The sequence below is a fragment of the Chiloscyllium plagiosum genome, chromosome 17, assembly GCF_004010195.1.
Source record: "Chiloscyllium plagiosum isolate BGI_BamShark_2017 chromosome 17, ASM401019v2, whole genome shotgun sequence".
NCBI classification, from domain to species: domain Eukaryota; kingdom Metazoa; phylum Chordata; class Chondrichthyes; order Orectolobiformes; family Hemiscylliidae; genus Chiloscyllium; species Chiloscyllium plagiosum.
The window spans coordinates 18,694,756-18,721,153 of record NC_057726.1 but is presented as its reverse complement, the minus strand read 5'-3'; the positions used below and the strand labels follow the sequence as shown (position 1 = coordinate 18,721,153).

At 40.1% G+C, this 26,398-nt stretch overlaps 1 protein-coding gene and 1 long non-coding RNA gene across 6 annotated transcripts in view; one reads left to right on the top strand and one right to left on the bottom strand.

Annotated features, from left to right (window-relative positions):
- LOC122558251 (uncharacterized phosphotransferase YvkC-like) overlaps positions 1-26,398 on the top strand; it is a 172,792-nt gene that overhangs the window by 85,152 nt on the left and 61,242 nt on the right. For all 4 annotated transcript variants that reach the window (XM_043706625.1, XM_043706626.1, XM_043706627.1 and 1 more), the window contains 10 exons: positions 1,955-2,010; positions 4,540-4,592; positions 8,024-8,151; positions 9,260-9,416; positions 9,511-9,697; positions 13,423-13,529; positions 13,715-13,756; positions 16,237-16,432; positions 20,010-20,145; positions 21,706-21,782. In XM_043706625.1, the coding sequence (XP_043562560.1) occupies positions 1,955-2,010; positions 4,540-4,592; positions 8,024-8,151; positions 9,260-9,416; positions 9,511-9,697; positions 13,423-13,529; positions 13,715-13,756; positions 16,237-16,432; positions 20,010-20,145; positions 21,706-21,782 (1,139 nt within the window). The remainder of the gene's footprint in view (positions 1-1,954; positions 2,011-4,539; positions 4,593-8,023; positions 8,152-9,259; positions 9,417-9,510; positions 9,698-13,422; positions 13,530-13,714; positions 13,757-16,236; positions 16,433-20,009; positions 20,146-21,705; positions 21,783-26,398) is intronic.
- LOC122558252 overlaps positions 20,083-26,398 on the bottom strand; it is a 12,272-nt gene continuing 5,956 nt past the window's right edge. Inside the window, exon 3 of one of the 2 annotated variants that reach the window (XR_006314085.1) lies at positions 20,083-20,166. This is a non-coding gene — a long non-coding RNA (uncharacterized LOC122558252). Of the gene's footprint in view, positions 20,167-23,736; positions 24,981-26,398 lie in introns of those variants that run through there. The other variant, XR_006314084.1, reaches the window with a different exon arrangement.

Genomic DNA, 26,398 nt, shown 5'->3' with positions numbered 1-26,398 from the left:
CTATTATTAATATTGCATAACATATACCATGTTTATGTTTTCTTTTGCAATTTCACAAGTTGTTCTTTGCAGACAGAAAGAACATGTACACACACTGAGCCTGTTTCAGTAGAACAAAACAAAATTCTCTGGTTCATTGCTCGGAGCCAAACAGAGTCAATATGCCATATTTAACTTGGCAGTTAACTATCAATCATCACTATATTGCACCTCACTGATGTAGCCATTGGAAATCAAATTCTGCAGTACCTAGAAGCATCACAAAAGTTAAAAGTTTTATCAGTGTATGTAAAGTCCCCAATTCACCTGTTAGATAGACCCAGTTTAATAGAAAACATGATCCAGACATCTGTATCTCATAACACCTACGTTTTACAAATAGATTCTAACCACAGTTAAATAACTGTTTGGGGCAGCATGGTAGCTCAGTGGTTAGCACTGCTGCCTCACAGTACCAGGGACCTGGGTTTGATTCCAGCCTTGGGTGACTGTCTGTGTGGAGTTTGCACATTCTCCCCGTGTCTGCATGGGTTTCCTCTTGGTGCTCCAGTTTCCTCCCACAATCCAAAGATGTCCAGGTTAGGTGAATTAGCCATGCCAAGTTGCCCATAATGTTAGGTGTATTAGTCAGAGTTGGGGAATGCGTCTGGCTAGGTTACTCTTTGGAGGGTCTGTGTGGACTTGTTGGGCCGAAGGGCCTGTTTTCATACAATAGGGAATCTAATCTAACTATGAACTACGAACAGGAGCTCTACCTGTTAAAACTATAGGCCCCTTCTAAAACCTGTTTACACAAATATACAGGCAGTCACAAAGGAATTGGTGTTATGGTAGAGGGGGAAAATTGGAATATCAGTTCAATTATCCCAGTCCTTAGGGTTTGCTGCAATGATCATTTTGCTTGCTAAGATTTTCTGTTCTTCTCTTTCTTTCTGTAGGTCTTGCATGAGGCACAGACAATTGATCAATAACTGAAAGGTCTCATAGTTACGCATTAAAGCCCACCCTGTGCAGCATTTAGATGGAGAAAATAATTAGCTTTCTTCACATGTCAGATGTTTTTACTGTCTCTGCATTGTTCACACCTACAAGTTAGGAATCAATCAGTGAGATGTTGTCAGGCTGATGACCTTTGATATCCACAACATAGTTGCAATTCCACAGACCAATCAGCAACCTGTACACAGTCACTAGTGCCAACCAATCTACAAACAAGTTGAATAAAACATCAGTGTAAATACAACCTGCAATGAGTTTCAGTGACTTGCTTTTGAAAAATGTAGAAATTTGGTATCAACCATGGGTTGTAAAATAGTTACTTTCCTAATTCAATCCAAACTCAGAAATAAAGAAAATTTCCAAAAAAGATACATTGTTTACAATTAACAGGTACATTCTCCATGGCAATGCCTCTACCAAGCATAGTCCATTTGTCTATGAACTCCCCTCTCCTGCAGTATAAATGGTGTTTTCCTTTTACATTAATATTTCTTGTGAATTATCCTGAAGAGTACAAGATGAAAAGCTCCAACAAAATGCATAATTTTTCAACAATACTCAAGGTGTATGCTGCCATATGACTGCAGGAAATGTTCTTTCTAACATAATTAAGCGAAGAAAAAAGTTTTACTTGAGCAATAACAAATGTTTATAACCTTAGAATTATTTGACTTTCTATAATTGCACTCCAATGTACAAAAACTTGCGGACAGTAAAAAACACACTGGTCTTTTTATCTGTTTGATTGTGGTGTTGTACATTATACAGATATTCCCCACCTCACCATGTAACTTCCTAGAGAGGCAAAACCCCAGATTTTTTAAGAAAGGGCAAAGATGCCCCAAGAAGAAGGTTCATGGAATGTTTAGGGTGGTAGTTATTTAATATAACGTTACACAAATTACAAGATTTTCAAATGAATGATGATCCTGATAATGTTAACATTTATCCATAGGTATCAGAAATTGGGCTCATATGCATCGCTATGTTTTGCTCTTGGCACACTTTGAGGTAATTATGTTAACTTTCCAACGGATCATAATGCAACCAGTCCATACTTGTATTTCAAATAACTATTCAGGTACATTTAGAGTTTCATAATTTATTTCAATAGCATATTTTGTAAGTCCTCAAGCTTCTATAATGCTGTAGGTACTGTAGATAATTAATTGTAGCATAAAGGTGCGTTCCATATGCATTAACAGTGTGATAGGAATGTTTAAGTGAGTCCAAACGCTATCTCAAATTTCTTTACAATTATTTGATATTTAATACTCTCAGCTAATATTAAATATATGCAATTCTTTACGAAAGATCGCAAGAGTGTTGTTACCTTTAATGCTTGTAGTTACTGTACTAAGATTAGATCAGAAGGAAGAAATGAAATTCTCCATGTGAAAGACCTAAGTGGGAAAGTATATCACTGTACTTTCAAAATGAAGAGCTACAGAAGCAGTGTCTTAGTTTTATATTTTGTACAATTTATTATTTACAGTTTGCTTAGCTTGATTTGATATTTCTAAATATGCAAGAGTTGGTCAGAGGCTGGAAATGCTGCAGCAAGTAACTTTCCTCCTGACTCTCCAGACCTTCACCACCATCTATAATGTACAAGCCAGGAATGTAATGGAATAATCTCCACTTGCCCGGATGGCTGCAGCTCCAACACTCAAGAAGCTCAACACCACCCAGGCCACAACAGTCCACTTCGTTGGTATCCCATTTATCAGATTCACTCTGCATTCCCTGCATAATGGCACTGTGTCAACAATTGCGTATCATCTACAAGATGCACTGTCACAACTTATCATGGATCTTTTGCCAGCACTTTCCAAACCTATGATCTGCTGCTCCTCAAGAGCAGCAGCTACATGAAAACTGAAGGTTCCCACTCAAGCTATTGATATGCGTTCACTGTTGCTCAGTCAAAAATCTGGAGCTCCCTCCCTAACAGCACTGTGGTTGACTCTCCATACCATGGATGTCAGTAGATCAAGAAGGCAGCCCATCATGAGCTTTTCAAGGGCCTGTGGGATGGGCAATAAATGCTGGCTTAGCCAACCACACCTATATCCAGTGAAAGAATAGAATCATAGAATCTCTACAGTGCACATGGAGGCAATTTGGCCTAATCGAGTCTGACCAATGTTCCAAAGAGCATCCCATTCAAACCCCACCACCCCATCCCTGCATTTACCATGAACTCACCTAGCCTGCACATCTCTGGACACTACAGGGCAAATTAGCATGTCCAATCCACCTAGCCTGCACATTTTTGGACTGTGGGAAGAAACCAGAGCACCTGGACGTAGCCAACGCAATCACAGGGAGAATGTGCAGACTCCACACAGACAGTCATTGGTCCCTGGCGCTATGAGGCAGCAGTGCTACCAAATTAAAAAAAAGTTTTTTATTCCATTTTTCTGATTAGGACCATAGTTCCGTCTGTGCCTTGCTGAATGAAATAGATCAGTAATGGTGTTAACAGTGCAGCTTCAAAGCTTCAGTTGGAAGATTTACCACATGGTATCCTACTTTTAAGTCTTGGTTGGAGGCTTGTTAATTTTCAGCTTGTAGCCAAGCAAACAATTGGATAAAGCAAAACAAAGAACTACGGAAGCTCGAAACATGAAATAAAAACAGAAATTGCTGGAGAAACTCAGCAGGTGTGGCAGCATCTGTGGAGAGAAGGTAGAGTTTATGTTTCGGGTCTAGTGACCCTTCTTCAGACAGGGTTGAAGTTTTTCAGCAATTTCTCTTTTTGTCCTAGTTAAACAATCTGTTTGCATTTACAACAAATGTTTCTCTCACTTGGTTTTATTTTTGCCAAAGAAAATGATTTAATCTATGCAAATTACACCCTACAATATATTTCTTGGAAGCATTTTGCAATGCACAGATTGTTCCTTAGTGTAATTTGATTGGAAGAGTAATCAGAGAGCCAAGTGAATTCTCCAGGATGTGAGTTGACCTCACACCTTGGCACTTTGTGGGATTTAAATCTCATTAATAAAACAAATTTGGAGTGAAAGCTAGACTCAATAATGGTGACCACGAAACTTATTGTAAGAACACCAGGACAGAAGAAATAGGAACAGGAGTAGGGCATCTGGCCCATCGAGCCTGTTCCACCATTCAATAAGATCATAGCTGATTTTCTCATGGACTCAGCTCCACTCATCTGCCCGCTTGCCATGACCCCAAATTCCTTTACTATTCTATCTATCTATCCTTGCCCTAAAAACCCATCTGGTCACCTTTACAGAAATACCTGGTCTGGCCTAGATGTGACTCCACACCCACAGTAATGTAGTTGAATGTCCCTGGCCTTTGACATAGTCTTGTAAGCCTGTAACTGAAAGACAGGCAACAGTGTTCTGCACTTGTTCCGCCCACACCCCCTTCCTGTGAAAAAATGAAAACAATTGCCTACACATTCATTGGAGTGAGTTGAATCCAGCCTAAATTGTTTATATAATTGGGATTGTTTAATGCTGCTTGGAAAATAGGCTTATAGATACTTTCTCTTATTTCTTTTAGAATGGATTATCGGTAAATTTAATAATTCTCTCCATTTCTGCAACCACCACAAAGTAAGTAATGTGTGTTGGTATGTTCTGATAAGGTTTGTGATTAATTCAAAATTTTATCTGAAGGTGAGAGAATTTATGCATTTGATCCAATGCTGATTGCTAATGTAGTTAATCCACCTATTCACATAGTGGGCCAAATAGTCTGTTCCTGTGAGGACTGACCTTTGCATTTTTTGGCATTAAATGGGGAGGTCAAGAAGTATGTCTGACATTTTGTCTAGTCTTGCACCTTGGAGAGGACACTCCAGTCTTTCTGGAGAGTGTTAACATAGCACAGAGAACAGAGTAGCAGACAGTGGACTTTCACAATACATTATTCCATAATTTTGAAGGCTGGAACTATCTTTAGTATGTGTAATTTCAGATCCTTCATGTCTTTCAATGCCACATCAATTGGCAACCCGCATTTGATAACAGTAGTAATTAAGATTTGGAGGTGCAGATGTTGGACTGAGGTGTACAAAGTTAAAAATCGCAACACCAGGTTATAGTCCATTTATTTGGAAGTACTAGCTTTCAGAGCGCTGCTCCTTCATCAGGGAGTTGTGGATTATAAGATAGTAGGATACAAAATTTCTAGCAAAAGTTTACAGTGTGATGTAACTGAAATTACACATAGAAAAAGATCTGGATTGTTTGTTAAGTCTGTCATCTTTTAGAATGGGCGTGTTGGTTTCAGTTCTTTCATATGTAAATTCTAGAACTTTCTTAAAACTACATTCTCAAGTGAACTTTAACAATAGTTGCTATGTTGGCCCAGATAATACATTGAAGGTCTGACGTGCCCTGTGTGAGGTTGTCTTTGCCCCAATGTTCAGACTGATTCAAATCTAAAAAAAAAATTTACAGAATCTTACATGGATTCATGCAGTTTTTGAGCAAAATAAAATGTAATTCTGCAAGTACAATTCACCCCACAAACTTATATATGTGTGCATGTGGGGTGTGTGCATGCGGGTTATGAGTGCCTGTGAGAGAGTGTTTGTATGTGTATGTAGGTGAATGTGAGTGTAAAGGGGTATAAGTCTGTGAGAGGGTGCATGTGTGAGTGTGGAAATGTATATCTGGTCGTATGAGAGAGAACTTGTATATGCAAAAAGGTCTGCATGAGTATAAGGGTCTTTAGGAGTTTGTGTATGTGTGTACGTGCGTGCATGTGTGTAGTGTAGTGGGGTCACTTGTACTGTGACATGAATCCAAGGTCACGGTTGAGGGCATTCTCAATAGGTACTGAACTTGGCTATCAGCCTCTGCTAAGTCACTTTGCGTTGTTGCCTGTCCCGTAGTCCTGCTTGGAGGATGGTCACCTGAAGGTTCGAGATCGAATGTCCCAGACTGCTGAAGTGTTCTCCAACTGGGAGGGAACACTCCTGTCTGTTGATTGTCGTGCGGTGTCCATTCATCCGTTGCCATAACCTCTGCTCGGTCTCACCAATGTACCGTGCCTCAGGGTATCCTTGCCTACAGCATATGAGATAGACAACATTAGCCGAGTCACAAGAGCACCTACCACGTACATGATGGGAAGCGTTCCCACATGTAATGGAGTTTAATGTGGACAAGTGTGAGGTGATACACTTTGGCCGGAGTAATCGGAATGCAAAGTACTGGGCTAATGGTAAGATTCTTGGGAGTGCAGGCGAGCAGAGAGATCTCGGTGTCCAAGTAGACAGATCTCTGAAAGTTGCCAACCAGATTGAGAGGGTTGAGTTCCGGAATCAGGAGGTTATGCTACAGCTGTACAAAGCTCTGATACGGCCACACTTGGAGTATTGTGTACAGTTCTGGTCACCGCATTATAAGAAGGATGTGGAAGCTTTGGAAAAGGTGCAGAGAAGATTTACTAGGATGTTGCCTGGTATGGTAGGAATGTCTTACGAGAAAAGGCTGAGGGCCTTGAGGCTGTTCTCGTTAGAGAGAAGAAAATTGAGAGGTGACTTCATAGAGACATACTGGTTAATCAGAGGGTTAGATAGGGGGACAGGGAGAGACTTTTTCCAAATATGGGGATGGCACACACGAAGGGACACAACTTTACAGTGAGAGGAGATAGGTATAAGACAGATGTCAGAGGTAGTTTCTTTACTCAGAGCGTAGTAAGGGTATGGAATGCTTTGCCTGCAACGGTAGTAGAATCGCCAAGTTTAAGTGCATTTAAGTTGTCATTGGACAGGCATATGGAAGTACATGGAATAGTGTAGGTGGAATGGGCTTCAGATTAGTATGACAGGGCGGCGCAACATCGAGGACCGAAGGGCCTGTACTGTGCTGTAATGTCCTATGTTCTAAATATACACTCTCCTACAGACCCATACACTCACGCAGACCCTCTCTCATACCCTCACACATATCCTCTTACATTCACACACACACGCACCCTCTCACAGACTTATACCCCTTTACACTCACACTTACATACATGCACACACTCACCGGCATTCAAACCCCCTGCACACACACACACACACATGCGCGCACACGCACACATATAAGTTTGTGGGGTGAATTTGAACTTACAGAATTACATTTTATTTTGCTCAAAAACTGCATGAATCCATGTAAGATTCTCTAAATCCCTTTTTTAGATTAGAATCAATCTAAACATTGGGGCACAGACAGCCTCACACAAGGCACCTCACTTCTTCAATGCATTATCTGGGTCAACATGGCACCTATTGTTAAAGTTCACTTGAGAATGTAACTTTAAGAAAGTTCTGGAATTTACATATCAAAGAACTGAAACCAACCTGCCCATTCTAAAAGATGAGAGACTTAACAAACAATCCAGATATTTTTTCAATATATAATTTCAGTTACATTACACTGTAAACTTTTGCTATAAATTCTTTGTCCTACTATCTCATACACCAAACCACCTGATGAAGGAGCAATGCTCTGAAAGCTAGTGCTTCCAAATAGAGCTTTTGGCCTATAACCTGGTGTTGTGAGATTTTTAACTAAAGTAGTAATCAACATTTAAATCCCAGCTGAACCCTTCTTCATCTGGAGCGGCACAGTGGCTCAGTGGTTAGCATTGCTGCCTCACAGTGCAAGGGACCCAAATTCGATTCCAGTCTCTAGTGACTGTGTGGAGTTTGTACATTCTTCCTGTGTTTGTGTGGGTTTCCTCCCACAATCCAAAGATGTTCAGGATGGGTGGATTGGCCATGCTAAATTGCCCTGTGTTGTGCAGGCTAACTGGGTAAATGTCAGGTTTGGGTGGGATGCACACTTGATGCACTCAACAGCCTGTATTTGCATGATAGGGATTATATGGTTCCAGTTATGAAATTCCTTTGTCTGTTCCTTCAACAACATAAAGATCAGCATAATAAAAATAGTTCAATTTGTATAGTTCCTTTAATATCAAAAAGCATTAGCAGGAACTTAAACTTGTTCAATTTTCTAACTATTTCATTGTGTTCTTTCAGTATGAATATAGGTTATGTGATGTTTCCAAATGGGAAGAAGGTTGGGATTGACTGGTCTGATGCCTCTTTAGCTGACATTGCTGATGATGGGATCATTGCTGACCTGTACAGAGTCAGCTTTACAGCAGGTGAGTTAATGGAACATATCAACTAGTAAATTCAATTGGGCTTTGTATCTAACAATAGTCAGATCATCATCAACCACTTGCAAACCCAAAGCACAGTGTCTCTTGCTTGATTGGGAAAGATTTATGGATCAGTCCCAGGTGTGCTAATAACAGTGCTCACAATCCATTTGAAATAATCATTCATGTTAATCATCTGGTTCTTTTTATAATTTCTGCAAGTGACATAATTCATTTGCAGGAACCTATTCTCGGTAAATGAATATGTTCAAGTCCTTCATATTTTTTAATTTCCCAAGGTTCCCCAATGGTCTCTCCTTTGCACTGCCTTGGTCAATCAGAGTTGACTTGCCCAACAACCAATGTCTTATTCTTTTGTGAGAATACTGTATTCAATTCTGGTCTCCCTGCTATAGGAAGAATATTGTGAAACTTGCAAGAATTCAAAAAAAGTTTACAAGGATGCTGCCACGGTTGAAGGGTTTGAGTTATTGGGAGAGGTTAAACAGGCTGGGGATATTTTCCCGAGAGTGTCAGAGGTTGAGGGTGACCTTATAGAGATTTAAAAAATTTTAAATGGCATAAATAGGGTTAATAGCTAAGGTCTTTTTTTCGTGGGGTAGGGGAGTCCAAAACTAGAGGTCATTAGTTTAGGGTGAGAGGGGAAAGATTTAAAAAAGACCTAAGGGGCAACATTTGCACACAGAAGGTGGTGCATGAATGGAATGAGCTGCCAGAGGAAGTGGTGGAGGCTAGTACAATTACAACATTTAAAAGGCATCTGGATGGGTATATGAATAGAAAGGATTTAGAGGGATATGGGCCAAATGTTGGCAAATGGGATTAGATTAATTTAGGATATCTGGTTAGCCTGGATAAATTGGATTGAAGGGTCTGTTTCCATGCTGTATGTCTCTGACTCTATAAGTTGTTATTGATTTGATGTTTGTCATTCTTGAGTTTGTTCTGATGAAAGATAAAGATGAGAAGCTGTTGCAACCTTTCTCCCTCTTCAACGGTTACAAATTTTGATTGATGCTTTTTATTAGAATATATATGTGTGTTTCGGGTATCATCAGGTTTATAATGTTTGCAATTATTCCCACTATAGAAGGCCAGTTATTTCACCTGCAAATATCAATTGATAAGGATGCCTCCCCTGTGATGTATGGGGGACTAACTTGGGAAAGTAGAATCCATGAGTGCATGGCATATTACCGTCTGAATTTAACAGTTCGTGGCTGGGGCATAATGGAATTTCATTACAGGTAGATTTTTTTTGTGAAATGCTAATCAATATAGTTACCAAAATATTTTCTTTTAATGTTAAGAAAATAATGGATTTCCTTTCCCTTTGTTTAGAAATGAGAGTGGTCGGCAGGCTCCAGACTTTATACCATTTAGAAGATTACAGGAACCTGTAGTACCAACATGCTCCAAGCTGGTGTTGGCACTCTCTGATAAGACATGCCAATGTGCTGCAGTGGTGGGCAGTAAAGGAGCCCAGTTGGCACAGCTAATGCAAATGCAGAACTGCTATAGGAACCAGGTGGGTTGAAAGAAAGCAAACATGCCGTGTCTCGGGTATTGTCTGTACTTTTTGTCAGTGTGTGTAAATACAATAGCTGTTTGACCCAAGTTAAAATGTTAGGAGCTGCGTTTTGCAATGCTGACTAGCAGAGATTGTCAGGAATGATACACCTTTTAAATAGTTATAATAATTGGAAGTTTTGCAAAGCAGGAGTCTACATATGTTAATTAGTCAGTGAGCACTTATGGAGATTCTGTCAGAATAACTTACTTGGCTAATTTTCTAGGTCTGAATGTGCAAATCAGAAACTCATGGACAAACTGACTATGTTTTTCTACTTATTACTTTGAGCGTATGGAAATTCTTGGGAATTATACTTTTGCTTGTTCAATAATGCTGGGTTACCACAAAAGCCTCATTGTTAACATTACAAAATCCGTTCTCAAATGTTTTGTTGAAAAGGTAGGAGGCTACTCATGACGAGAATTCATCAGAAGTAGTTTTCTTGATGTCATTTCCATTTGTGCCGCGCACTCTGTACATCTGGAAAATGAATAGAAGTTGGTGCAGTTCATGTCATTTACTGACCTTCATCAGCTACAAGAACTTAACCAGATCTGCCCATTTTTAATTAAGCTAGCATTCAGAAATGAAATTATGGTGTGCACGTACATTGCCAATATTTCTATTAATTTACTATTAACCTCCTGCACATGGTTCTTTATATCTTTAATGTTAACACTACTTGGCTCCCACATTATTTTTCTATCTTGTGAATTTGACCGTGAAAGGCCAGTTGTGGATTATAAAGGATTTTCAAATATTTGAAAAGGATACCTTGAATATGCTTCAGAATGGAGGGACTTAACTTGGTGTAAAATAAAGCTGGTGAATTCCTGAGGTACTTTAACAGGTGCTGGCTATTTGAATTTTGAATGAGCTACCCTTCCATACATGCCTGATGCTTTCCTCCCTTTTGGCAGCATTTGCTGATCTTCTAGATCAATTTTAAAAAATGTTCATGAGATCACTAGAAAGACCAATATTTGTGTCTATCCATTATTGCCCTTGAGAAGGTGATGGTGGGTTGCCATCCTGAACCGCTTTAGTCCTTGTGGCGTACGTACACCTACAATCCTATTAGTTGTGACATTCTAATACTTTGACTTAGCAACACTTGGTGACATGTTTTCAAGGCTGCAAGATGTGTGATTTGCAGAGATGGTGTTCAAGTGCTTTGCTAATCACATATCTTGAGACTCTAAATGTCAGATGGACTGCTTATCCAAAGGATGCCCACACAAAACTATGCTTGTTACCAATTATGGTCCTCTTTCGGTTGTAGTGGGTCCTGAATTTGGCTTGCATTTCTTTGACAATCTTCAATGAGCAGATTTCACTGTAGAAAGCATTTCCCAATCTTAACTTAATCCTTGCTGCAGTGTGAGAGAGAGATAAGAGGATATGTCATTGTGTTCATCCTCACCTGTCTCTCCACCTTCAGTGTTTCAGGAGATAGATAGACCTGCTAACTAATCTGAAATAGTTGATTCCTTTGTATACTTCTCAGTTTTTTTGATTTTCTATGCAATTTTAAAAAAATCAAGTGAATATCTGCTGCACAGCAATACTATAGTTCTTTAGAAAGCAAAAGCTTTCATGGGGATACCCTGTTGCAATGGCACTTGACATATAAACTCAGCAGCATAGTATGTAATATGTAACCTATCATGTTAACCTTTGGTCAGTATATTTATAGACACTATAGAGCACACGTCTATTTTGTGCATGCAACTAGTATATGTGAGTACAATTTTTGCCATATTGTCTCAAAGTAGTGAAGAAAAATTAGTTCCCTGACTTTAAAGAAATGTTTAGGTATAATTGTCTCTATATTGAATAGTGAATCTGTATGCTTTTGACCATGTACAGTATTGTGCCTTCATGATTTTTCTGCTTGAAGCATTTTTGTCACCATTAGGTGTTAAGTTGGCTCATAAAAATTTAATGCTTTGATATTGGATCAATCATTCTTTGCCTTATTGTAAGAAAGACTTAAATATCTATTGCATCTCCTGTTAAATTGTATCTCCTGTTATGTAAAAACATTCCCATCATAGGCACTTTAGTGTCTGTGCTTATGTTAACCTATTTGGCCACAGAGGAGCATAGAAGAAGGAGCATATTAGTCCTGAAGAAGGGCTAATGCCCGAAACGTCGATTCTCCTGTTCCCTAGATGCTGCCTGACCTGCTGCGCTCGTCCAGCAACACATTTCCATCACAGAGGAGCATACTTACACTAACATTACCAAATTAAGGTGGAATTTAAGCAGTGTATACTCGCATGACACGTGTTATGACGCAGTGATAATATCATGAGCATGTCCATTAATGGAGTACTAACTTTAAAACATAACACAACACAAACATAATGTGTTACTGATGAGATAATCCATTCTTATGCTGTGAATTGAGGGAGAGACATTGACCAAGACATCTTGGTTAACGCATACCTTCCTTCAAATAATACTATGAGACGTTTTACCTGAGAGAGCAGACTGTGCCTTTTTAATAATTCCTGCACAAAAAATAAAAATCACACAACACCAGGTTATAGTCCAACAGGTTTATTTGGAAGCACTAGCTTTCTGAACACTGCTCTTTCATCAGGTGGTTGTGGAGTATAAGATTGTAAGACACAGGATTTATAGCAAAAGCTTTACTATAAGTTTGGTGTCTTACTATCTTATACTTCACAACGACCTGATGAAGGAGCAGTGCTCCGAAAGCTAGTGCTTCCAAATAAACCTGTTGGACGAGAACCTGATGTTGTGTGAATTTTAACTTTGTACACCCCAGTCCAACATTGGCACCTCCAAATCATGCACAAAAGATGGTAACTCTGACACTGCACCTCCCTTAGCACTGCACCGCACTGTAGAATCAGCTTAGAATTTGGTACTCAAGTTTCTGGAATAGGGTTTGAAATTTCAACTTTATGAGCTTCAACTTATGTTGGCAGATTCCACCCACTGGGGTAATTAACTTTAGTAGATTAACAAACTTACTCTAAATGGCAACATTTCAGAGAAATAAATTGGAAGAACACAACTTCGTTGTAACACTAGTTCATCAATCCTGAACAATCCATGAAGATGTCAAAATAATAATGCATGTATGCAAAGCTAAAAACTTATACTTGTGGTAATCCTGTGTTCTCAGTGCTGACTCTGAAAGAGCCAAGTAATCTTGAACTTGCCAGTAGAATTTCTCTGGGATATAAATGAATAAACAGTGTGTGTTGAGCCATTTTATCTGGCTAATTAGTGCAAATCCGCTGGTGAACTTTGGAACACAATGTACAATCTCCAGACACCTTGTGATACTGGAGACCCTGATGACAGGGCACTTTGTATTGCAACTCATATTCCAGGAAGTTAAAATCCTTATCCCAAATTGGTGAGAGAACTTCCTGGATCCATTCCAAGTATAATTGCTATTTAGCCTTTGTCCTTTTGTCTATTTGGCATAGGTAGATATAACTAAAGGACCGAATTGCACAGCTTGAATGCCTTTGTGCTCTTTCGTAGTGTTAGAGTGCAGCCAAGGTCAACAAGAACAGCTATATCTTTATGTTGTACAAATAGCTGCAATAGGAACAATAATGTAATTGAATTAAAGTGATAAATAATATTATTTCATTCCCAATAAGTTAATATCCTGCTTTTTATTTGTCTGTCAGTTTTTTGTGCCTATAGGACTCTGTGTCACAATTGCAGCCCTGGAACATCACATGAAAAAGAACAACTGCCTTCAGCAAGCAGTAGCAGAGCTGAACTACGCAGTCTGGTACTGTCATTCTGTTACTTGAAGCAATATAATCTGATTGGAAAAATCCAACTTCAGTTTCAGCATTAGATTGATGCAATTCTAATTGCACTTTAGAATCAACCACACATTGATTTGCAACATGTTAGAATTCTGTCAGCTGTGATCACTTCCTTATTTTTAATGATGCTCTTTCTGAATTTTAGCAATGGAAATAAGAATGGAAACCTTCCTGAACTGTGTGAAAGGTAATCTCAATTAAAAATACTTTCCTCTGACAGAATTTATCATATAACAACTCATTTACTATGATATTGTATTTGTAATTTGCAGATTTTATAAGAACAGAGCCATTATGAATAAAGTGAGTCTGATATATCAGGATTGGGAAAAGTACAGAGATGTGACAGCATTGTGAAGGAGACCAGTGTCGTCTTAGTGTTGTGAGGGTCTCCAGATCAAATGTTTGTAGGTTATAAAGATTAGAAGAAGCCATGAAAATGTAATGATTAATGCTTCAAATGTAAGGAGCTGTTTAGATGGGAACTAATGTAGGTGACTGACTACATACATATGGGTCAGTTGGACTTTGTGAGGGTAAGGAGGCAGGGAGTACTGCTTTGGATGAGCTTACTTTAATAAGGGTGAAGGATGCAGTGCCAACTTAAAATGCAGGAGAATAATTAAGTTTAAATCTAACAAAGAGACAGATGTGACGGTCCAAGCAGGTCCTGGGCTGACATATAAGTTTTGTGATGGAGATGGAAAATTTGCTCAGGATTAAACAGGATTGGTTGTCCACAATCCTATACAACCAGCAGCTGATAAGGCAGACACAGTTTCACAATTCCACATAAATCCTAAGTCCACAGTTATAGAGTGATGACTTGTATAAACTTTTCAGGCTGCATCTTTAGCAAACCTAAAGCAATCTGTCTTTATCACTGATGACTGTGTTACATAGGCAGTTCCCATTAGAATTAAAGACAATAAAAAAGATTGATAGAAAATACCCACGTATGCAAGATTTTTAATATAGTGCCAGCTGACCACCTGTGCTGTCACCCAAAGACCAAGCCTATTTTTAAGGTGGACTAGGGATAAATGTTGGGAAATATTTGAATCTACTCACATTTAAAGTTGTGCACTCAGCTCTTGTTTCTTCAAGAAACTGTCTGCTGACTCGCTGAAAACATTAGCAGTGCACATGTACAAAATGCGCAGGTGAGTAAGAAACAAGAGTAGGCCACTCAGTCCTTCGAGGAGAAAGTGACAACTGCAGATGCTGGACATCAGAGGCGAGAGTGTGATGCTGGAAAAGCACAGCAACTCAGGCAGCATTCGAGGAGCAGGAGAATCGACGTTTCCTGATGCAGGGCTTATGCCCAAAATATCGATTCTCCTGCTCCTTGGATGCTGCCCAACTGGTAGTGCACTGTGTCCTTCGTCTCTTGGCCAATAAGCTCATTGCAGATCTGATTTTAACTTCAACTCTACATTTCTGCACATTTCTGTTAATCGTCATCCCCTTGATAATCGAAACCCTGGCCAGTGACGTCATTCTGTCCCTTTAGCTTATTCCTGATGAAGGGCTTATGCTTACTCTCCTGCATCCTTGGATGCTGCCTGACCTGCTGTGCTTTTCCAGCACCACACTGTTTGCCTCATATTTATTGTGCTTGCTTTGGCACTGCCATATTTTTGACTGGCATGCACAGGAGACACAGCCCTTTAATCAAGTTCCATCAGAAAGTTAATATCTCTTCAATGACATTCATCAGCTTTGATCGTTCTGAAATTCCAATTCAGTGGTCAAATTATGGTAACCCCCTTACAAATAACCTACACAACGATTAAGGTAAGTAGTTTTATTTATCATTCAACGGGATGTGGGTGTCAGTGACAAGGCAAGAATCTATTGGCTTTGACACAGCCGTGATGAGCCAAACCTTGATCTGCCTCAAAATTTGTGGGAAGGTGCTGCCAGCAGTAGAGTGTAGAGCAATACCAACAAGTTCAATTCCTGCGACTGGCTGACATCACCATGAAGGTCTTACCTTCTCAATTTCACCTGCTGTGAGGTGGCCCTCAGGTTACACACATTGTTAGTTGTCTCTCACTGGTGAGAGAACAATTCTCTGGGATTGTGGTGACTTCACCTACTATTTATTGCAACTTCACCAGATTGGCACCTCATATTTAGGCATAACTGGTGCATGTTGTCCTGTAGTTCCATTGACCGAGGGTTGACTACCTGGTTTGTTGTAAAAATAAAGTATCAGTATGTCAGATCATGAGGTTATAGATTGTATAGAATACAATTCTGTCCCAACTGACAGTCCGTAGTACCTCATGGATGCTTCATTTTGAGCTGCTAGATTTATTTGTACTTTGTCCCATTTAGAATGGTGATATTGTCACACAACATGATGGATGGTATCCTCAGAATAAAGTCAGGGCTTAGTTCCCCTAAAGACTAGCAATCACTTTTCCTAATGTTGTTGTGGAATGTTGCAGCATGACAAGTCAATTAATGAGGGTAAGCAGCCAGAATCAAATACAAAGTGGAAAACAAATTTCCAAAGTTCTACAAGGGAAATTGATTAATGTGGAGGCTTATTTTTTTTAAAAAAGAAAATCTTACACCTTTTCTTTTGTCAACTGAACAAAACACTATAAGTTGAGTTTAGTTTTCGGCATATGAACCTGCCTTTTAATTTTTACTCAGATGTGTTGAATTGTTCAAGAGAACTGAACTGTCTCCAGAGATAGAATGTGCCATTCGTGAACAGCTGACGGAGCTGAGGTTGCTTGAAGCAGAGGAGCGGTTGGCCATCAGGTCCAGTGCAATTGGGGAGGACACAGAGGGCACATCTGCTGCTGGGCAACTCAGCACTGAACTGGGAGTTAAAGGCTTTGAAGAGGTACAAAGAATGAGAAAATGGCTGGCAAATACCTAACAGAGTAACAATAAGTATGAAAAAGAATTACATTTTGCAGTTAATTTATGATTCAGACTTGCCTCAATCATTTGAATTGATGAGAAATAACATTGCAACGGTGTTAATTTGGCAGTTAATCTGGCGGTGAAGTCACAACACAGGACTATTTGCAAGCCAACCAGTAGAAGCAGCGTGTGATGGGACAAAGTGATCTCATTAATAATGAATCAGATCTAAACTCTGCAGTCCTGTCACAGCCAGTCATGAATGGTAGTGGACAGATAAACAACTCACTGGAGGAAGAGGCTGCAGTAATGTCACCGTATCTAAAGATGGGGTGGTCCTGCACATCAGAACAATAGACAAGGCTAAAGCTTTCACAACCATTTTTAATCAAAAATGCCAAATGGATGAACCATCTTTGCTTCCTCCCGAACACCCAAGCATCACAGATATCAGTCTTCAACCAATTCTGTTCCCTCCATGTGATATGAGAAACAGCTGAAAACATGACATACAGCAAAGGCTAGAAAGTCCTGACAACAATCTGGCATTAATCGTGAAGGCATGTGCTCCAGAGCTAAATGCCCCTGTAGGCAAACCTTTCCAGAATGGTTACGACAGTGGTACCTCCCCATCAATGTGAAAAAAATACCTCAATATGTTCTGCCCACAAAAAAGCAATACAAGTCAAATTAATCCATTGATTGCTTAGAGATGCTGGAAGCCATCTATTGACTCAATCCAATGATTGCCGTATTCTGATCATCAGCTGTGGGATAGAAGATGTTGCCAGCAGTACTAGCAAGTGGTACTTAGCAACAATAGCTGAAAATGTGTTGCTGGAAAAGCGCAGCAGGTCAGGCAGCATCCAAGGAACAGGAGAATCGACGTTTCAGGCATAAGCCCTTCTTCAGGAATCAGATGCTGATCTCCAGCATCTGCAGCCCTCACTTTCTCCACTTAGCAACAATAGGCTACTCACTAATGCTTAGTATGGGTTCTAACAGGCTACGTAGCATGTGATCTCATTATAACTGCTGTCCAAACATTGTCAAAAGGTCTGAACCACAGGGTTGAGGTGACAATAAGCCCAAATCATCAACACAGCTTTATGTTGAGAATGCCATCAAGGAGCATTAGAATAACTGGAGTTAATAGAAATCAGGGAATACTTTCCATTGGTTGGAGTCATACTTAACACAAAGTATGGTAGCTGTGGTTGGTGAAGGTCAGTCACCTCAGTTCTAGCACATCACTGCATGTTTTCCTTAAGCTAGTATCCCAGGCCCAACCATCTTCAGCTGCTTCATCAATAGCTTTGTATTTCTCTCACACTCAGAAGTGAGGATTTCTACTCCCTGGTGATTGCAGAATGCTCAGCATCATTTGTGATTCCTGGTTGCTGAAGCATGTCTGTGTGCAACAAGATGATGCTCGGGCTTGGCCTGAGAAGTCACAAGCAATACTTGTGCCACAGAGTGCCAGGCAATGACCATCTCCATCAAGAGAGAATTTTAATCACCTCCCCATGGCATTCAATGGCAATAGCATCCCAGAATCCCACCAGCATTTCTTAAAATTACTATTCACCAGAACTCAGCAAACCTTTTAAATACTTCTTCACCAACTCTGAAGACAGCTTGATACCATCCAGGACAAAGCAACTCACTGACTTTTCACTCTGTCTGTCACGTTAAACATTCACTCCCTCCATCACCGGTGCACTATAGCAGCCATGTGTTTCATCTACAAGATGCTCTACAGTAACTCATCAAGGCTCATTTAATAGCACCTTCCAAATCAGTGACCACTTCCAGTGGAAGGATAGCGTCAGAAGATGGATGGGAATAACATCATCTACAAATTCTCATCCAAGCCACACACCGTCCTGACTTGGAAGTATTATCGCTATTCCTTTAACGTTGCTGGGTTAAAATCTTAGAACTCGGTAAAAACAATGACTGAGATGCTGAAAACCAGATTCTGGATTAGTGGTGCTGGAAAAGCACAGCAGTTCAGGCAGCATCCAAGGAGCAGTAAAATCGAGGTTGTGGCAAAAACCCTTCATCAGGAATATTGGCAGAGTACCTGAAGGGTGGAGAGATAAATGAGAGGAGGGTGGGGGTGAGGAGAAAGTAGCATAGAGTACAATAGGTGAGTGGGGGAGGGGATGAAGGTGATAGGTTAGGGAGGAGGGTGGAGTGGGTAGGTGGAAAAGAAGATAGGTAGATAGGACAGGTCATGGGGACAATGTTGAGCTGGAAGTTTGGAACTGGGGTGAGGTGGGAGAAGGGGAAATGAGGAAACTGTTGAAGTCCACATTGATGCCCTGGGGTTGAAGTGTTCCGAGGCAGAAGATGAGGCGTTCTTCCTCCAGGTGTCGGGTGGTGAGGGAGCGGCGGTGAAGGAGGCCCAGGACCTCCATGTCTTCAGCAGAGTGAGAGGGGAGTTGAAATGTTGGGCCACAGGGCGGTGTGGTTGATTGGTGCGGGTGTCCCAGAGATGTTCCCTAAAGCGCTCTGCTAGGAGGCGTCCAGTCTCCCCAATGTAGAGGAGACCGCATCGGGAGCAACGGATACAATAAATGATATTGGTGGATGTGCGGGTAAAACTCTGATGGGCCTCCTTCACCGCCGCTCCCTCACCACCCGACGCCTGGAGGAAGAATGCCTCATCTTCCGCCTCGGAACACTTCAACCCCAGGGCATCAATGTGGGCTAAAATCTTGGAACTCTCTTCTCAGCAGCACCATGGATGTAGCTACTGAAATAACTCCATAGAGGCTAGTATCCCATCACCAATTTACACGTGCATGGTACTTGACACTGGTCCGGTTTCCTCAGAGCCAGCTCTCAGAGTGAACAGAATGTCTGACACTCCTGTTTAAATCTGTCAGCCAGGGTTCCCTGATTGGATCAGGTTAACAATCACAATCAGGGAACTCCTATTCTCTGAGCTCTACCAGGCCGACCTCGCTACAATCACTACAGCTACGCTCTTGCAACTTGTCTTGCCACCAACCTTTATGCCATCTGCATATTTAGCCACAGTGCATTCACTTCCTTCCTCCAAGTCATTCATGCATATTGTAAACTGCTGTGGTCCCTGCACTGATCCCTGTAGAACTTTGCTGGTGTCAGGTCAACCTGATTTAAAAAAAAACTTTTATCCCTCTTGACTGTTGCTGATACAGGATTGCACAGCTGGAATGACTCAGGCTGTCTCACTCCAGATATGACCTCCCGTTCCTGATTGTGTGAAGTATACTTGTTATTTCAGTATAACAGCGATTGTACTTCATAATAACCTATTGGGTTTTATGAAGTAATCTTTTGCAAGTGTAAAGTACTTTTAAAGGATTTTAGCACAGTTTCCACCACCTCTTTCATTCCTTAATTATGGTCTACTGCATGAGACCTTGACTTAGATTTTTCACTTTTAAAATATGTAAAATATGGTCTAGCTTTGTAAATTGCATCGCTGAACAATTATTACATCACCAATATATTTGTGCCATTTGTTAAATGATTTATGTGATTTCTTTTCATTTCCCCAGGTTTGTGATGCTGTTCAGAAATGCTGGGCCTCCCTTTATTCCTTCCAAGCTGTTCAGTATCGCCATCAAAGGGGGCAACCAGTGGCATCGGGCATGGGGGTGGTGATCCAACAGATGGTGCCAGCCCAGGCAGCAGGTGAGGTTTCCCCTTTCTATCCTGTGGAAAGAAAATGTGCTTCTTTTACACGAGGTCTTCATCTGTCTAAATGCACCTTACTGTATCAAATGCTAGCCAGCAAGCTATTCAGTCTGAACAACATAAGATAACAAGATGAATTTAGCCTGACCCTCTTTCTGCAAAGTAGTGACATCTCACTGCAAGGCTATGTCCGACACTTCCAAATGAACTTAAACACTTACTTTTTTTTTAGAATACAGTAACATAGTGCTCAATATTTTCACATTCACTTCTATATTTGACCATGTAAACTTAGGATCCTTCCCTGGGTACTGCTTCTGCTGTTTGAACAATGATTCTCAGCTTAATACAGATCATTTGTTTATATGCTAGAAATGATTTTGTGTATTGCATGTGTGCAATAATTGCTCACCAGTAATTGGTTTGTTGCCACTCAGTTTGAGTTCTGTCAAAGCCAGTCAGCTCCTGACCTCATTACAGCCGTGGATCAAACAAGGACAAAACAGCTGAGGGGGGCTGAGAGTGACTGTATTTGGCATCAGAGGAGCATTTGACCGAGTGTGGCATTAAGGAGCCTGAGCAAAATTAGAATCATAGGGAATGGAGGCAAGGAGGGAGGTAGAATTTCCACTGTTTGGAGTAATACCTGACACAAAAGAAAATGGTTATGGTTGTTGGAAATCAGTCATCTCAGATGCATAATACTTTTACAGGAGTTCCTGGGGATGGTGCCCAACCATTTTCAGCTGCTTCATCAATGAGCTTCCCTTCACCATAAGATCATAAGTGGGGTTTTTCACTGATGATTGTGCAATGTTCAGCACCATTCACAACTCCTCAGATATTGAAGCACTCCATGTCTAAATGTAGTGATCACCAGGATCAGCTGATCGATAGCGAGTTACATTCGTGCCACACAAGTACCAGGAAATGATCAATTCCAACAAGAGAGAGAATCGTCTCTCCTTGATAGTCAATGGTATTATCATTGCTGAATCCCAGAAGACCATCATTCTTGGACTTATCATTGTCCAGAGACTCAACTGAACCAGCCCTATAAATGCTTTGGCTACATGAGCAGGTCAGATGCTAAGAATTCTGAGATGTGTAACACACTTCCTAACTGCCCAAAGTGATCCACCATTCAGTTTCAATGATGGGAATGAATATTAAGATATGGAAGGAGAGAGATTCTCAGGTCTCTATGCATTAGCACTATCATTCATTAATCATGAAGCTTTTATCTCCTCGCCCTTAATAGCTATACACTTTTTGCTACTTCTCTGGGAAAAGCAAAGGAGAAACTCTCACTATTTTCAATGACACAAACAAAGCAACTGGTGAAAATCATTACCCATTGATAATATATGCATTCCATTTAGACATGAGCAAATGTTGTTTTATTTAGAGGATTTACACATATGTGCTTTTTTCTTCATGGAATGCGGAGGTGTAAAACTTTAAAACAAGAGAGAGAGAGAAGAATCTAACAACAAGATTAAAGTTTAACATGCACTATGTTTATTTCTAATATTATTTCCATTAATGACATTACAGGTGTGTTGTTTACATGCAATCCTGTCACAGGGCACTCGGGCAGGATGATTATCAATGCAAATTATGGACTCGGAGAGGTGAGTTTGGAAAGTTTTGCTCCTGAAATGTGAACATATTAATTGCCCTATCTGGATTTTCCAAAGAAGTACTTAGGCATAACTATAAAGAAGCATACACTTGTACATTTATTTCCAGGCAGATTTACACAAACATACATATACACATCATATATAATCTTAGACTTTTGCACAAATGAAAAAAAACATTTTTTTCCTGCTTGCAAATTGTACAGAAATGAAATATAGTAGAAAGGTAATACTTGGAAGTGGACATACTGCTTATACTAGTCTCCATTTTTAAGTAAGAATGATAACTGGGACTAATATGTTTCATTTCACCAGTTTTACTGCTTCTTCCTTCTTTAACCAACATTTTTTGTATGGTATCATTTTTAAATTAATAATTTGTACACTTTCTCATTTTAACTGATCTTATTTGCTGCAATTCTTTGTAACTAATCCGTCTCCTACATTATTTCCTTCATCATCCTTTTCCAAGAATCCAGTTCGTTAATTTTGTTCTGTTTAGATATTGCCTTAAAGAGCTCCCAGTTTTCGACAATGCATAGATCATCTCCCTGATATCTGCCCTTTGGTCTCTTCCTGGGCTTTATAATCCTTTCTGATTCACTCCTCTGGTTGGGTATACAATCTGGATTTAACCAACATTTAAATCTGTGAAAACCACTTCACAATTATGGAAACTCCCCTTGCTGAAGTTTTGCTTTTGAACATCTGGCCACCTGATTGTTTCTGCCTTTTTGTTATGATTTCATTTTATGGTCTCGTGTACTCAAGTAAAAAAGTACAGGAGTACAGTGAAATGTGCATAATGCCACTGCACAAAGTGCCATCATAGGCATAAGTTCCTAGGTACAGAATCTTAAGTACAAGGTGGAAAGATAGAACAGAATTAAAAGTTAAACAATGCAGTGATTATAGTATAGCGTGAAACATACAAATAAAGGTTAAAAGTTACACATTGCAGACTCTCTTCATTCTAAGTAGGAAATAAAGAAGTAAAGCTGAAAATTCAGATATGTCAGTCTTTCTTAAGTGCTTAGCCACAGTGGGACCATGCTTTGATGAATCATCTAGAGACAGGAAGTCCACACCGAGGCCATGCCAGGCCGCGAGATTGCCACATACCACAGAAAGACCCTTAACTTACTTTCCTGTCTTGCACTTGTGAGAAAACAAATCATGTCTGACCTTTAATCAGAACAGGAAAGGATGTGAGCAATCCTTTATCAACTTCCGTGTTATTGCTGCATTGATCTGAATTGGTAATTCATCATCCAATTCACATTTTTAATATACGCAGAAAGTAGTATAACAGTAGTATTTCTGGAGCAATAATCCAAGGGCTCAGATTAATGTTCTGGTTGACATGAATTCAAACCTACTATACCATTATTTAGTCTGGAGTACAGTAGACTCTTTATAATGTTCCACGAAACCACTTTTTTTTTTGTAAGAACCCATCTAGTTTGCAAATGCCCTTCTCAGTGGAAATCTGCGACCTTTATCTCGTCTGACCTATATGTGTTTCCAGATAAGCAGCGACTCAGGCATTTGGCGTAGACAACTCACCATTGCCATCACATCCTCAAGGACAATTAGGATTTGGTATGAATGCTGGTTTTTCCAGCAATACTCGCTTGGAGGACAAATAAAATAAATACAAATGTGAATGATTTAGTGATCCAGCCAAGAATCCTAGGATTCGAAATTCATGTTGGGCAATGGTGTAAAATCTCCAGTATATCTGTCATCTGTTATACAGCCACCTGAGATTCAGTTTTGTTGCAGTGAAGCAAGTTAAATATCATGCTTTCTTTCCTTAAAAGCAATACTTCTGCCTTGGAGAGGATAATTTGCTTCAGACATTTCTTCGATAGTATGTCCTTTCATGTTGTTCTGAATTCTTGAACAGTTAGCATTTCTGTTTTTAGCAATGTCTGATTCTCATGAAACAATACAACATTTACTCTTCAAATTCTAATTCCAAAAAACTTATGCACTCTCTGATAAATCAAAGTCCAGTTCCCAGACCTTGAATTTAAGTCATTACAGTTGGTGGCACTTTTGCAGATATCTTTGTCCAAGTTAATTCAAACTGAAGGAAGCATCTTTCAATGTCGCCTGCTCATATGTTCCTGTTATTACTTGTTTAATATAAATACAAACTAAACTTATATTCTTATCTAGTTCAATTTAAATTGAATGACTCAAGTTGTCCCTTCCCTTTCCACTCTAGATTGGTTACTGCAGACAAATTCTCATCTTGGAAGTTTGTCTCACTCTGTTCCCACTTCAGTTCACCGATCATGTCGAAATGACTTGAGGTTGTCTGGATTTAAAGATTAATCACTTAGTAACTGCTGCTTGCAATTCAAGTGTAATATCTTGAGAGTTTTTTTTTAGGGAATTAAATGCTTCTTAACGTTTACATAGGATGGTGAAAGAAGTATAAACAGAAACTTGGCACTGACAGCTCTTGCTCCACTTGAGTCTTTTTCTATCTTTGCTCATCCAAATCAGCATCATAACTATTTTTTCCCATCTCCTCCAAATGCTTGTTTTGTTTCTCCTTTATCCACTCATTAGGTTAAGTTGTTTTCTCCCTGAATTTCCTGTGGAATTTCTTAGTAGCTATCCCATTTTGGTGACATCTAATGGCACTCTTCCAGCTAGGAAACATTCTCTTTGTATCCACTCTGTTGGAAGCTTTCATAGCTTTAATGACCTTAATTAGATCACCCTGAACATTCTTTTCTCTCAGAAGGAAAGAGATCTACCAAGTCAGTTCTTTTATGATATGCATTGCTGGTATTATACTTGGAAATATTCTCTGCACCATCTCCAATACCCATGCTTTCTATAATAAAACAAGCAGAACTGCTTGCAGGACTCTTAACAGTGTAGTCATGACAGACTGTTGAATCAGATGTAAAAGCTTATGAAGGATGGATAAGATCTGCTCAATGCCATCATCTCAAGATGTTTAAGTGCTGTAGTGTTTAAGCATTAATCTCTTTTCTGAAGTTATGAGTCAGTTTCTGGACATCTGTTTTTCTAGTTCCAAACTCGAAAGTGCCATCTGCATTTTTTTTTAAACTTTAGAGATGCTTGATTAATAAAATAAAATTAAAATGCTGGCGAGCTGAGATAAAAAGAGAACGTGTTGGAGAAGCTCTGCAGGTCGGGGAGCAACTGTAGAGAGAGAAACAGATTAATGTTTTGAGTCTAGTATCACTCTTTTTCTCTCACACACTGCTATTTAAGTCAGAAGTCACACAACACCAGGTAATAGTCTGGCAGGTTTATTTGAAATCACATGCTTTCAGATCATAGCCCCTTCATCAGGTGAAGTGAGAGAGAAGCAGACAGACCCAGAATCTACAAGGCATAGAGATCAAGGGCAGAGAGATCAAAGGATCATACAAATGGTGTGAGTGGCATGTCTGATAATAAGTATCTGCAGGTGATTGTCGAGACAAAGCAGATGCTACAGCAACGGATGAATGGACACCGCACAATTGCCAGACAGGAATGTTCACTCCCAGTCGGGTAACACTTCAGAGGTCAAGGAGTTTCAGTTTCTGATCTTTGGGTAAGCATCAGAGGTCAAGGACATTTGGATGGGGTGAGTGTCGGATGGGGTGAATAAAGTGTCGACAGCTGAATAACAAGTGAAGGGATGACCTATAATCTGATTAAATGAGGCAGAGCAATAATTACAATAAATTAAAAATAAGGTGGTGCCAGAGACAAACCAAATGACTGGAATAACATGTTAGGTATAAGAGTCGCATGCCGAGGGTCTAACCAAAGTAATCAGTAATCCAAAACTGGAAAAAGGTTGAGAGATCATAACAATTTATTGAGGCGATGATGTCAAAACCGTAAGGAAGATTTTACAGATGCAGAACGGTGTGGTGAATTCACATGTAACATGATATGAACCCAAGATCATGGTTGAGGCCATCTTAATGGGTACCATACTTGGCTATTGGTTTTTGCTCGGCATTTCTGCATTGTTGTGTATCTCAAAGGCCGTCTTGGAGGACTCTTACCAAAGATCAGAAGCTGAATGTCCTTGACCTCTGAAGTGTTACCCGACTGGGAGTGAACATTCCTGTCTGGCAATTGTTGTATGGTGTCCATTCATCCATTATCATAGCGTCTGCTTTGTTTTGCCAATGTACCATGCCTCAGGGCATCCTTACCCGCAACGTATGAGATAGACAACATTGGGCGAGTCACATGAATATCTGTCATGTACCTGATGGGTGGTATTCCAACATGTGATGATAGTGTCCATGTAGATGATCTGACATGTCTTGCGGAGGTTGCCCTGGCACTGCCCGGTTCTACCTCCTTCCCAAGATCCACAAGCCTGACCACCCTGACCGACCCATTGTCTCAGCATGCTCCTGCCCCACTGAACTCATCTCTACCTACCTCGACACTGTCCTATTCCCCCCTAGTCCAGGAACTCCCCACATACGTTCGAGACACAACCCACGCCCTCCACCTCCTCCAAGACTTCCGTTTCCCCGGCCCCCAAAGCCTCATCTTCACCATGGATATCCAATCCCTCTACACCTCCATCCCCCATGACCAGGGCC